This window comes from Cydia fagiglandana, chromosome 5 (genome assembly GCF_963556715.1).
Source record: "Cydia fagiglandana chromosome 5, ilCydFagi1.1, whole genome shotgun sequence".
Taxonomy (NCBI): domain Eukaryota; kingdom Metazoa; phylum Arthropoda; class Insecta; order Lepidoptera; family Tortricidae; genus Cydia; species Cydia fagiglandana.
In genome coordinates this window covers 22,252,102-22,265,860 of record NC_085936.1, presented here as the reverse complement: position 1 = coordinate 22,265,860, position 13,759 = coordinate 22,252,102, and the positions used below count along the sequence as shown (strand labels likewise).

Here is a 13,759-nt window from a genome sequence, read left to right as displayed (position 1 = left end):
AACCCCACCAATAGGGCGGCGAGGCGGTATATGGGGGGGTTTTTAGTGGGTATACCGTGGGCCTCATTAGCCTAGACGGGAGTCCCACATAACCACTCGGGTCACCCCCCGCACCCGGGTGGTATGCGGAATGCATTTTCCCCCCTAAAAAAAAAAAAAAGGTTTGAACTGCGACCCAGACAGAACCAAACTGCTATCTGAAAAGTGGTTTAGGTTAGGTTTGAACTTCGACCCTTACAGAAACGAAATGCTACTAGAAAAGTGGCTTAGGTTAGGTTTGAACTTCGACCCTTACAGAAAAGAAATGCTACTAGAAAAGTGGGTTAGGTTAGGTTTACTAGACGAGTAACACATTTCCGTATATATAGACATTTTTTGGACCGATTTGGACATGTAAAAAAATTATCTGGAAATGATACCAAACTTGAGGTGGTAGGTAAATAGAAGCCGATATGCGGCGTGTAACTTTGGATGCCCCCCCTGCCTACCCACCAGAGGGTGGCGGATGGCTACCGGGCTGGATTGGTTTAGCTTTACGTATACTACATCTGTGCCAAGTCATGCCAAGTGAATTCATCCGATACCAAAATTTGCACGTCCCATACATTGGGTGACACTACTTCCCTCAGTATAACGATGATAATTATTTATTATAAACCTAATTTAATTGTAAAATTGCATTTACAGTTTCCATAACATTTACTCGGTCCAAAACACCTCTCAATCACAGCTATGAGATAGCCGGAGCTCAGTTGAAAAGAGTGGAGTCCGTGAAAGATTTGGGAGTGCGCATGCAGAGCAGCTTGTGTTTCAGGGACCATATTGTCGGTGCGTGTAAAAAGGCGTTCAGGATTCTGGGCTTTGTACTCCGCAGAGCAGTAGGCTTCACAGACATAAAAGCCATCGTTGCGCTTTACAATGCTCTAGTAAGAAGCCAATTAGAATTTAACGCTGCAATATGGGCTCCGCATGAGGCCAAATACAACATCATGATGGAAAGGATACAAAATAAGTTTACCAGGTACTTATACTGGAAACGGTATGGTGTGTATCCTTTCTATCCGCTGATGTATCCCACACTTTTTGTGATTGGCATGGTCGGTTACCTACGACAAACTAGAAACTCGCAGGGATCTGGCGCTCGCGTGCTACTTGCTTCGGGTTCTTCGTGGTAGTATCTGCAACCCAGACATTTTACAAATGTTTAAGCTGTGCGTGCCGGACAGGTACACCGAGCGGCGGCGGCAACCGCCACTGCTGGCAGAGCCAACCGGCAGGACGAATCTGCAACGTAAAGCACCTCTTAGCCGTTCTATACACATTTTGAATCTTGTTGCCGATAAGACAGATCTTTTTTATTGCCCAATGTGGGAATTGTCAAAAACCTGTTTATATGTATTGTGTTATAGAATGTAATGAATTGAAATTGTAATGAAATATTGAAAATTAAATTGACTTTATTGTGTATTTGTTGTATAAGAAATTGTAATATATTGAATTTTTAATTTAAAGTATTTAGTTAAGTAGTAATAAGAATTATTTAATTTAAGGCACTATTGTATTAGGGTTACCTGTAAGGATAGTTGCTGTATTTAATAATAAAATAAAATAAAAATAAAAAAATAAAAATAAATTGGAGTTTTTGGAAAATTATTAGAATTAATTTATTTCTATTGTATGAAATTATTAATATTTGTTTTAACTTAATTGACTCGAATTTAATTTTATTATTTTTAATTTGCATTATTTGTAATTTAATCCAATCTATTTAGTTTTAATTTAAATTATTTGTTTTAATTAAATCTAATTTGTTTTGTTATGACCCAATTTAATTAGTTTTTTTAAGTACCTATGTTGTGTGCCCTAGCAGGGCGTCATGGACTGACTTTATTTAATTATTTAACACCCTTTTGATTTTGTGTACATGATTATACAATGAATAAATGAAATGAAATGAAATCTTGTGCATGGTTTCTATAGCAATTTAACACTAGTAAATTCAAAAGAGCTACCCTTATTACAGAATTAATAAAATACTCAAATACAGTAGTATTTTTACAATTTTTCTACAGGGCACTGTTTTCGCAAACTAAGTTACCAGTAGTATTATTAGCGACCTCTGTAGTCCATCGAATCGCATGATATAATTTCGGTGCTCGTCACTGGATGGCGTTAGTAGTACCGTGTTTATACTGGATGGGTGCCGTCACAGTCATATTCTACAAGGTGTACACGCCATATTTAAAAAACAATGTTGCAGTGACATTTTTGGTAGGTACTCTAGTATTTTACTATATTCCTAAATAATTGCTTTGAAACACTAGGTATAACACTAGGACTCTGGGTGTATTAGTGGTATAACACTAAAGTGTCATTCGATGGAGCTTGCTAACTACGTAAACAAACCCCCGTATTGAAATTGTCTCTGAATGATGAATTTACTAGTGACTTAGTTTACATGGTTTACATAGTTAGCCAGTTCCATTTATTAGGTAAGCGGTACTAGCGACATCTGTTGTTAATAAGAGTTGCATAACGTAGTTCCGCTGCTCGTCACAAGATGGCGTTAGTAGTACCGTATTTTGACTAGATTAGATACGTGTCGGAGTGTCGGCTGATAGGTAGGGCATGCTCCCGGGAATTCCCGGTTCTCATATTCCCGGGAATTTTATGGTTTAAATAGAACCTGTACTGAAGACCCGGTACCGGTACTTCCCGGTTCTCATCATATGACTATTTATTCTCATTTCAATAGTAGTAATGTTTTAGTACTTTAGCTCGGGACATTATATAACATTTAATAATGGTGCTATGAAACGGGGGACCCAAATAACCCGACAAATCAACCTAGTAAAGTATTAGGCATTCGTGTATTGTTTAAACATGAAATTATGGCATGGCAAGCATCATTATGTTTTTTGCCATTTGGCTACGGAATCCTAATTACAATAAGCTCTTTCATTTGTTAAGTAACACGATATAGTTTGAAAAAAGTGGCAATAAGTGGCCCCCTTGTTAAAAATTAATCTGTTTACGTTACATGTCCGTCTTTGGGTTACATGTGTGTACAAAATTTCAATTTAATTGGTCCAGTAAATAAGAAGAAAATAGGCTGTGACAGACGGACAGACACACAGACAGACGCACCGCACGAGTAATTCTGTAAGGGTTCCGTTTTTTCTTTGTGAGGTACGGAATCCAATAAATACATTGTTAAAAATTGGGTAATGTACCTACGTCAAAAGCCCCCTCCAGACTATGCGCGTGAATCGCGGGCGAAGCCGCGAACGCAAGTGTGGCGTCGATTTCGCAGATTGTTCACGCCTTCGCGCCTTGTTCTCCGTTTTTTGTCGGTATTTCGGCCCGCGTCAAAGGAGACGCGAAGCGCGAACTTGCAATACTCCACATTACACAATATTTTGGCTCCTCTGTGGCAAGATAAATATGAATTATATTATGATTATATTATATTAAGCAGCTATATTTTACGGTTTTACAATAAAACAAAATGGAAAAACAGCTAAATCACGTATGATGCCATAGATAACTAACAGTTAAACTCGATCAGCTGATGCTTTTCCGCCATATTGCCGCAAACCAAACTGCGAAATCGCCATGAAGTGTGCGAGTGTGGAGTCATACGTCAACTTCGCGATATGTTCGCTCCGCGACGTCGCGCCGCGATTCACGCACATAGTCTGGAGGGCGCTTAAAACTTTAAATGAAACGCGAGTCCGACTCGCACTTGGCCGGTTTTCTTAGTTCTGTTGTAGATATATTTGGTCAAGCAGATCTTGTCAGTAGAAAAAGCCGGCAAATTTGAAAAATGTAGGCGCGAAGGGATATCGTCCCATAGAAAATTTTATTTTCGCGCCTTTTTTTACTGACAAGTTTAGCTACGACCAGCTATATGTTGTAGGTTGTAATTAAAGTCATTATCATTATTATTACTTTTAATTCGCAACTAGAGTTAGACCGTAAAAAGTCTGCAGCGATTTTTATAGCCCACGCCTTGCCCACGCAGTGCAAGTGTAATTTTAAACATCAATCTTCTATGAAATTATGACGTATAAATAACACTTACACTGCGTGGGCTATCAAATCCGCTGCAGACCCTGCAGACTTTTATTGGTGCGACTATAGAGTCGTTCCCTTATTATAGGTATATACCTATAAGAGAACGAATACATTCTAGAATACGACTCTGATACCAAGCATTTTGTACATGTTTATTAGTTTTATTTATGTAAGTTTTATTGTGTTTGATTTATTTTCTACAAATGAATTTGTAGATAAGATTACATAACATATCGCGCGACGTGAGTGTAACGGAACGCGCGCCACGTAGGATTAGCCAGTATCGGCAAGATGTCACTGGCACGTTGCGCGGTGGGTCACGGGCCGCGGCTCCTGTCACTCGTAGCCCAGCTGCTCGCGCCGGGGGTCGGCATTGCGTCTCTGCGCCGCGTCAGTGCGTCCGTTCCCGCTCAGTTCTGCAGCGCCGCGGCCCCGTGCGCGCTCCCCAACATGTACACCGCCGAGGAGCGCGGCTCCGCGTACGCGCCCGACTACCGGGTCTTCTTCCGTGAGTGTGCCCGTCGCCCACGCCCGCGCCGGCGATGTCCGATAACGATACTTATCTCGAGTGCCCACGTGGAAGTGGTTCCTTGTTCCGGGTCGTCGTGACATTGACCTAACTCTTCGCTTCTAAATGAATTGTGAATGGTTGCATATACATATTATGAGGAAGTGCTGCAGAATGTGACCTGCTGTATCCCATGCTCGACCGTGAGCGATAGTTGACAGCTGGTTAAATATTTACGGTGGGATAACCGTGCTGACGTCAGTGAATGGTTACTAATGAATAATGAAGTAATGAATAGGCTATAGCTATTTAAGCGCATTACTATTGATCCATGGTTCACCTTTGGTTACCCGTGGGGCTTTGCAGTATATTTTAAGATATACAGGGTGTCCCACGGCTATGCCACATGGAGGGAAAGTACCCCAAATATTGTACATGGGACATTTTACTGAAAGAAGACATTATTTTAATTTAAAAAACAATTTAAACTGCATTCATAGATATTGAAATAATTACATGGTTGAACCGGGAATCGAACCCGCTACACGAGAAATAAATCACCCTGTAGCTTTATCATACCGATCGAAAGGCTTCATCATAAGGATTATTTTTTGCTAAATAACATAGTGTCAGAAATAAAAGGAAGCCCATGAATTTTAACATTTTTAATTCAAAATTAATCAATTTAATAAAAATGTAGTCTCATTCTGTTGATACAAAGCCGCACTCTGTTGATTATTTCGCTGAATTTCACATCAAATGTTAAAATTCATGGTCTTCCTTTTATTTCTGACACTATGTTATTTAGCAGAAATTAATCCTTATGATGAAGCCTTGCGATCGGTATGATAAAGCTACAGGGTGATTTTTTTTCTCGTATAGTGGGTTCGATTCCCGGTTCAACCATGTAATTATTTAAAAATCTATGAATGCAGATTAAATTGTTTTTTAAATTAAAATAATATCTTCTTTCAGTAAAATGTTCCATCTACAATATTCAGGGTACTTTCCCTCCATGTGGCATAGCCGTGGGACGCCCTGTATATGGCATGCTTTTAAACTCTATAGGACTATATATTTCTCCACACAGCTGTTGGGAAAATAATATACAAAAACATATTTTTTAGGGAATGAATTAGATTAGATAATGTGCTACTGTTATCATGTTTACCTTGAAAAACTTTTTATGATGAAATTATAACTCTGATTAACTAAAGTATTTATCAATTATCTGATTATAATTTGCTATTTACTCAGAGATGTGACTTATTTGAAATACTTGTATTTCAAATGCAAATACAAAATGCAAAATACCTATTTTGTATTTTTCACATCTCTGTATTTACTTATGTTGATATGTGACTAATTGCAAAAACTTATATATATTGCAGCATAGTTTTTCCCTGGTTCTGATAATAGTTGACTTTTATATTAATTCCGTACATAAAACCAGCCAAGTGCGAATTGGACTCGAGTATGAAGGGTTCCGTACCATTACGCAATAAAATCACGTTTGTTGTATGGCCCCACTTAACTATTTATTATATTCTGTTTTTAGTATTTGTTGTTATAGTGGCAACAGAAATACATCAGCTTTGAAAATTTCAACTGCCTAGCTATCATGGTTAATGAGATACAGCCTGATGGCAGACAGACAAACAGCGGAGTCTAAGTAATAGGGTCCCGTTTTTACCTTTTGAGTATGGAACCCTTAAAGCAATAAATATTATGAATCAAATTGAAATATCTTGGGCCTATACTAAATTCAAGCTACCTACAAAGACATTCAGTTGGAAAGCTTAGCACAACAGAATGAATCATGACTTGTTCCTATAATGTTTGGCAGGTGACGAAAGCGGCCCCATCTCCCCACTGCATGACATCTCGCTGTGGGCCAACAAGGCCGAGCGTCTTGTAAACATGGTTGTGGAGGTGAGTCTGTCAGCCCACTTATTTTAAGCTGTGCCTTTATTGGCGGGGAGCAGAGAGAAAGGGGACAACACAAGGTGTAACAAATCCAAGTAAAATAAAGTCTATATATAATAAATACAGGCCTACACTACAGCTGGTGCAACTCAGCTGAAACATCAGAATTTAAGGTAAAAACAATGAAATTATATAGTGGTATACCCATTTGTGTAATTAAATATGTGTACAAAACGCGAGAGTGTAGAGTGTTATAAAATGAAGAAGTTATTCCTTTCATTTGAGATAAACTTGTGTAAAGAATCAAACTATAGATGTCTTTTAAAATATTTATTAATTTTGAATGTAGAGTGGAATGTTTTTTGGGTGATAGAAATATGTTGTACTATAGTTGTCATTTGTCCAGGTATTTTCAATGTATTTCACTGTAGTGAACCTGAGAGTCATTGCATATAGCAACTCACATACTGTAGCCCTTTTGTTCATAAAACATCCAACCAAAATGTTAACAAATGATTAATTATCAACAGCTTGTTGTTGATCAGTTGCTTAGTGTAGACAAGGTAGATTATAGAATGTGTCATGCGCAGGTCCCCCGCTGGAGCAACGCCAAGATGGAGCTGTCGCTGGGCGAGGCGCTCAACCCCATCAAGCAGGACGTGAAGAAGGGCGCGCTGCGCTTCGTGGCCAACGTGTTCCCGCACCACGGCTACATCTGGAACTACGGAGCCCTACCGCAGGTAGCTTCCGTTTATACTTTGCTTTTGTCAGGATTTTTATGCTGCTTTGAATTATTTCATACAGCAAACATACACCTTGATGGAAGGGAATGGCGTCTTCAAGTTTACTGGTGACTAGGGGTGGGGGTGATTAGAAAGTTACGTGACAAATATCAGTCGCGACACAAAACAGCATTAAAAGTCAATGATATTAGTGATGCGTTCCCACACGATTCATGTACAGTCAACGGTAAAAATATGGGTGTAGACAACTTACTCAAAAATATGTCCCATAGTTCTTAATTCACTGACATAAGAGTTATGGGACATATTTTTGAAATGATTTGTACACCCATATTTTTACCGTTGACTGTACAGCTGTTTAGTGAACATCTCATTGATGTATAATTTTTTTAGTTATTGCTTTTAATTTATGCTAATAACAACAGTAACCTAATAAAATAAAATATTTAATAATTTATAAACAAAACTGAGTAGGTATAAGCATCTGGGCTCTAGTTCGGCTCAAGTAATAAATGTATTCACTATTAGTCTAGTCTAGTCCGGTCGTGTATGGAGTATTGCAGCCACCTGTGGGATGGCTCAGCTAAATACCAACTCGCCGCTTTGGACTCAGTGGAGCGCAGAGCCAGGAGGATGATTGGCGACAAGAAGCTAACGGCTAAGCTTCAGTCTTTGGCCCATCGGCGGAAAGTCGCCAGCCTGTCGGTATTCTACAGGCTGCACTTCGGGGAGTGTGCCCAAGAGGCACTTTTAGACGCACGGCCGGTTTCCATCCTTACATGGTAGATATTCCACCAATTCGCACGAAGCGCTTTGCTTCTACTTTCCTTATGCGCACTGCCAAGGAATGGAATTCCCTGCCGGCGTCTATATTTCCGTGTTCTTATAACCCGGCAACCTTCAAATCAAGAGTGAACAGGCACCTTCTGGGCGAGCTCGCTCCATCGTAGGCCACGTCTACGCCTCGGCTAGTCTGTGGCCATGAGTAAGCCCATTCATAATAATAAAAAAAAAGTCTATAAAATATTATTGAATAATAGTTATTGTGTATCTGGATAGACATGGGAGAACCCGTCGCACGTGGACCCCGCGACGCAGGCGCGCGGGGACAATGACCCGATCGACGTGATCGAGATCGGCACCCGCGTGGCGGGTCGCGGCGACGTGGTCCCGGTCAAGATCCTCGGCACGCTGGCGCTCATCGACGAGGGCGAGACCGACTGGAAGCTGATCGCTATTGGTTGGTATATCGCCCTGTTCTATTCTTTAATACGTCCCGGCCGTCCGTGTTCCACGTAAAGAAAAAGGACACCTCCAGCGAAAACTCGCAGCACTGGCCGACGCAGAAATAAAGTCCTGTTGCTGCATTTAGACATTGTTACTTTTTAGGGTTCCGTACCTCAAAAGGAAAAAACGGAACCATTATAGGATCACTCGTGTGTCTGTCTGTCTGTCTATCTGTCCGTCTGTCACAGCCGATTTTCTCCGGAACTACTGGACCAATTAAGTTGAAATTTGGTACATATATGTAAGTTTGTGACCCAAAGATGGACATGCAACGTAAACAAATGAATTTTAAACATGGAGGCCACTTTTGGGGGGTAAATGAGAAAATTAATAAATAAAGTTTTTCAAACTATATCTCCGAAACTACTGGGTCTAAAATTTTGAAAAAAATACATAAAATAGGCCTATACCTATAGATAACAGGAAAACCTATTAGAAATTACAGTCAAGCGTGAGTCGGACTTAACTACATACTTAGTTTTTGATCCGACCCCTACGGATTTTTTAAAGACGTTTCACTCACGTTTCACATAAAAAAATACATTGTTAAACATTTTGTAATGTACGGAACCCTTGGAACGCGAGTCCGACTCGCACTTGTTTATATTACTTGTAGCATACAAGTTCTACCAATAATTCCTAGAGTTAGACCAAGAAAAGTCTACAGTGATTTTATGGCCCACGCAGTGCAAGTGTTATTTATACGTAATAATTTCATAGAAGTTTGACGTTTAAAATAACACTTGCACTGCTTGGGCTATCAAATTCGCTGCAGGCTTTTCTCGGTCTAACTCTAAACTGTTAATAGACCTATGATTAATTTTTGTAAAATAAAATTATGCAAAAATGTAAAAAAGAAATATTTCAGACGAGACTAAAACTCGCCACTCGACTCTTTGATCTTTACCAACTAATGTGAAATTCATTGTTCTTTTATTTCTAAAACCAACATGTTTGTGTTAGCAGTTATTGTCACACTGTTGGCAGAGTGATTGTGTTCGTTTCACGTTTCACTTTCCTCCGCCATTTCTCCGTACTCTTCTTGATCATTTGTAGAGTGGAATTTTAATTTGGTCGGTCTAACGTACGGGTGATCTGCCCTGCGCTATTGTGTCCGCAACTTTACCCTGGACTGGACAAGTCAGCTTGCTTGCTAGTTCCAAGATATTAAATTGTATAATGGTGGCAGACTCTCGCGACCCGCTGGCCGCATCCTTGAGCGACGTGGGCGACGTGGAGAAGGTGTTCCCCGGGCTGCTGAAGGCCACGGTGGAGTGGTTCCGGCTGTACAAGGTGCCCGACGGCAAGCCGCAGAACCAGTTCGCCTTCGACGCCGAGCCCAAGGACAGGGAGTTCGCTTACAAGGTCATCGACGAGGTATGAAGCCAACCCCGTGTGGAGTCGAGTGCTCTGGACGTTCAACATCGATCGATATCATCTCGTGACAAGGCCCAGTGTGCTTGTTCAAATTGAGCTGAAAGTAGAAAAAAAACTTATTTGTAGATGAAAAGATTCTCTTCTGCTGCACTTTGGGAAACTTAGTAACATTATACTCGTAGGTCTTTTATGCGGAGGTTTTTCATATTTATTAAGGAACAATGTTGGTTTACTTGTACGCAGGTGCACGAGTTCTGGCGCGAGCTGGTGGCCGGCAACGTGACCGATGCCACCGACATCAACAAGTAAGTTGTCCACCGCTCATCTCACCTGATGTATACAGGGTGGTGTTAGTAAGGGCCGTACGGGATAGTGTGAAATTAGAAAGACTACCCAACTGACTGCCAAAGACGTTAACTGACGCGCGCGGCTGCAGCCCAATAAAAGGTACCTGTACCTTTTGTGCATTCCGACAATGATCACGATGACGCGCCGCATACTATAATAGGCGTGGCGTTCAAAGGGTTATGGAAAATTGCTCTGAGGAGGTCGTTTGAAAAATAAGAAGAATGTTTTATACCTATAATTATATGTTTCGTGGAGGTAAAATAAACATTTGTTAAACGTTTTGTTGTGTGTGCAGGATGAACGTGTCAGTCGCGGGAAGCCCGGGGCAGGTGGAGCGGTCGGAGGCGGCCGCCGTGCTGGCCCAGGCGCCGCCACGGTCCCTGCCACAGGCCGTGCCGCCCAGCGGTGAGTAGAGTGCGCAAGTCGGGCCCTCGGGGCAGGTGGAGCGGTCGGAGGCGGCCGCCGTGCTGGCCCAGGCGCCGCCACGGTCCCTGCCACAGGCCGTGCCGCCCAGCGGTGAGTAGAGCGCGCAAGTCGGGCCCCCGGGGCAGGTGGAGCGGTCGGAGGCGGCCGCCGTGCTGGCCAAGGCGCCGCCACGGTCCCTGCCACAGTCCGTGCCGCCCAGCGGTGAGTAGAGCGCGCAAGTCGGGCCCTCGGGGCAGGTGGAGCGGTCGGAGGCGGCCGCCGTGCTGGCCAAGGCGCCGCCACGGTCCCTGCCACAGTCCGTGCCGCCCAGCGGTGAGTAGAGCGCGCAAGTCGGGCCCTCGGGGCAGGTGGAGCGGTCGGAGGCGGCCGCCGTGCTGGCCAAGGCGCCGCCACGGTCCCTGCCACAGGCCGTGCCGCCCAGCGGTGAGTAGAGCGCGCAAGTCGGGCCCTCGGGGCAGGTGGAGCGGTCGGAGGCGGCCGCCGTGCTGGCCAAGGCGCCGCCACGGTCCCTGCCACAGGCCGTGCCGCCCAGCGGTGAGTAGAGCGCGCAAGTCGGGCCCTCGGGGCAGGTGGAGCGGTCGGAGGCGGCCGCCGTGCTGGCCAAGGCGCCGCCACGGTCCCTGCCACAGGCCGTGCCGCCCAGCGGTGAGTAGAGTGCGCAAGTCGGGCCCTCGGGGCAGGTGGAGCGGTCGGAGGCGGCCGCCGTGCTGGCCCAGGCGCCGCCACGGTCCCTGCCACAGGCCGTGCCGCCCAGCGGTGAGTAGAGCGCGCAAGTCGGGCCCTCGGGGCAGGTGGAGCGGTCGGAGGCGGCCGCCGTGCTGGCCAAGGCGCCGCCACGGTCCCTGCCACAGGCCGTGCCGCCCAGCGGTGAGTAGAGCGCGCAAGTCGGGCCCTCGGGGCAGGTGGAGCGGTCGGAGGCGGCCGCCGTGCTGGCCAAGGCGCCGCCACGGTCCCTGCCACAGGCCGTGCCGCCCAGCGGTGAGTAGAGCGCGCAAGTCGGGCCCCCGGGGCAGGTGGAGCGGTCGGAGGCGGTCGCCACGGTCCCTCGTAGTGTACACTGTCGCTTGTAGTGTACACTAAATATAGTTATGTACGTAGTTCATAGGATATATATAAGGACCATTTACTGATGTATGCAGTAATAAAGCATCATTTAAGCTGAACACTCGTTTCTACTCATCCTCACCTTACACGCCCAGCGGTGTCAATTGGAACCAAATACGTTTTATTCTTGGTTATCTTGAGTCCCCGCAAGTCTAGCTTCGCCGCGTTCGGACCATTTTCAAATTGGGTCGCCATTTTGATCATTTTTCCTGTCGACTCATCTCGGAGACCCGTTGACATTTTGTCGAGCACTCCCGTCTATTATGTTTCCGGTCCCGTAAACTAGCGGTCAACTTTTTGATCGGAAGTGCTAGCTCAAAATCTATTTTATTCTCTACATTTTATAGTTCGTTTTTTTGAGCATTAGAAAGAACTTGAAAGAAGGTAAGCAATCTTAACATATCTTTTAATTGAAAAACGCTTTTTAAAAATCAGTAACTATTATTTATGAAAGCAGAACAATATAAATAATCGTATTACATTAATAATTTTTACATATTTGCTGTAACTTATTTTTAAAATGTGTTTTTTAATTAAAAGACACATCAAGATTGTTTAACTTATTTCTAATGCTAAAAAAACGAACTATAGGAACGTAATCAGTGTCGGGCAACAAATAACAACTTTTGAAAGATTATAATTTTGATTAAAATCCATGTCAATAAAATAAAGTAAGTTTTTAAATAACTAAAGTAACAACAGTCCTGAGGACTTACCGTGAAAATCCTTTTCTCTCTATCACTCTTGCAAATTCCAGCAATAGAAAGGCAGATAACGAAATTTCAATTTTTGCGGTAGGCCCGTGGGAGACGCCTCTAAACTTGTGAATTTTAGCTAGTTATCTATATTTATTTGTTGCAGTGGACAAGTGGCACTTCCTCGCCAACCTGTAGCAGGCTGTGGGGTCTGTGGGAGCCTGTAGAATCCCGTAGGAGCCTGTGGGAGCCGCGAGAGTCCGGTGACGGGACCGTCAAGTTGTGATTATCTTATTGTTTAAGTGCAAATGGTAGGGTGTTGTTAATGCATATTTATTATAATTAAACACAATATTTTGTACCCGGTGTTTTCTTTCAATATTAAACCAAATCACATTGTGTGTTCTCTAGGTCCAATACAAATCCTAACTAGAAATGGCACGGTACGAAGTATTAACGGGTACAACGGAGCGTCGAAATGACACAAAATGTCACTTTGAAATGTTTGAAATATAGTCCTTCATGATGGGAACATATCTATCACAGCCTTATAAAGTTTTAACTTGTAGGTACTTACTGAGATTGTTGTGTGCGACATGAGTGACTTTCTAACGATGCTCCAACACAAAGAAAAACATACAAAACTGATACGTTTTCAATCCACTTTAAACCCCATCATTTCAATCTATTTAAAATGAAAACCCATAGAACATTTCTATCAAACAGCTCAAAAACTATATTAAAATAAGAGCACCGTGAACAAAATTTTGTACGGTGCTGTAAAAATTGTAAGTATAACACCTCTATTTATTCTGCCACAATAATGTAGAGTTGTCGGCCAAGTTCGGGCATCCGCCCTGTTTATGCGGCTTGTGCTTGCCGCCGCCGGTCGCCGGTCGCCGGTCCCGGGCGCCGGTCCCGGGCGCGGCGCCGGCGGGGCGGCGGCGGCGGCGGCACTAACTTCGATTCTTACTACACAGTAGAGTGTGGTAAATTATTGTAATGGGGTTATTTTGTAGACTGCATGGAGACGCCGCTACCTACTACCATCTGTATCGACTGCCTTGTCAGAGTTTGCGTCTATTTATCAAGTTATAAGTATTATAACAAAATACAAATCACCTGCAAAAGTAGACTTGAATTAGGGTAACTTTGAAAGCGGGATACTTAGTTGTGAAAATGGCTTAATATCTACTAAATTAGAAGCACTGTATGCTTGTCTTCAGCAACACTCAACGCCTATCATGGCATTCTATCTACTGTTTGTT

At 43.2% G+C, this 13,759-nt stretch overlaps 1 protein-coding gene across 3 annotated transcripts; it reads left to right on the top strand.

The window, feature by feature from the left end:
- Window positions 1-4,343: 4,343 nt before the first annotated feature.
- LOC134664669 (uncharacterized) lies at window positions 4,344-12,852 on the top strand. Of its 3 annotated transcripts, none has more exons than XM_063521411.1 (9): window positions 4,344-4,585; window positions 6,432-6,517; window positions 7,102-7,251; window positions 8,314-8,494; window positions 9,731-9,918; window positions 10,162-10,223; window positions 10,562-10,595; window positions 10,929-11,004; window positions 12,658-12,852. In XM_063521411.1, the coding sequence occupies exons 1-9, from the start codon at window positions 4,369-4,371 to the stop codon at window positions 12,687-12,689; spliced, it is 1,026 nt and encodes a 341-aa protein (XP_063377481.1). In that variant the 5' UTR covers window positions 4,344-4,368; the 3' UTR covers window positions 12,690-12,852. The 3 variants fall into 3 exon arrangements, with proteins under 3 accessions (XP_063377481.1, XP_063377482.1, XP_063377483.1); XM_063521412.1 differs by lacking the exon at window positions 10,929-11,004 and adding an exon at window positions 10,818-10,893; XM_063521413.1 differs by lacking the exons at window positions 10,929-11,004; window positions 12,658-12,852 and having other exon boundaries at window positions 4,345-4,585; window positions 10,562-10,720.
- The last annotated feature ends 907 nt before the right edge of the window (window positions 12,853-13,759 follow it).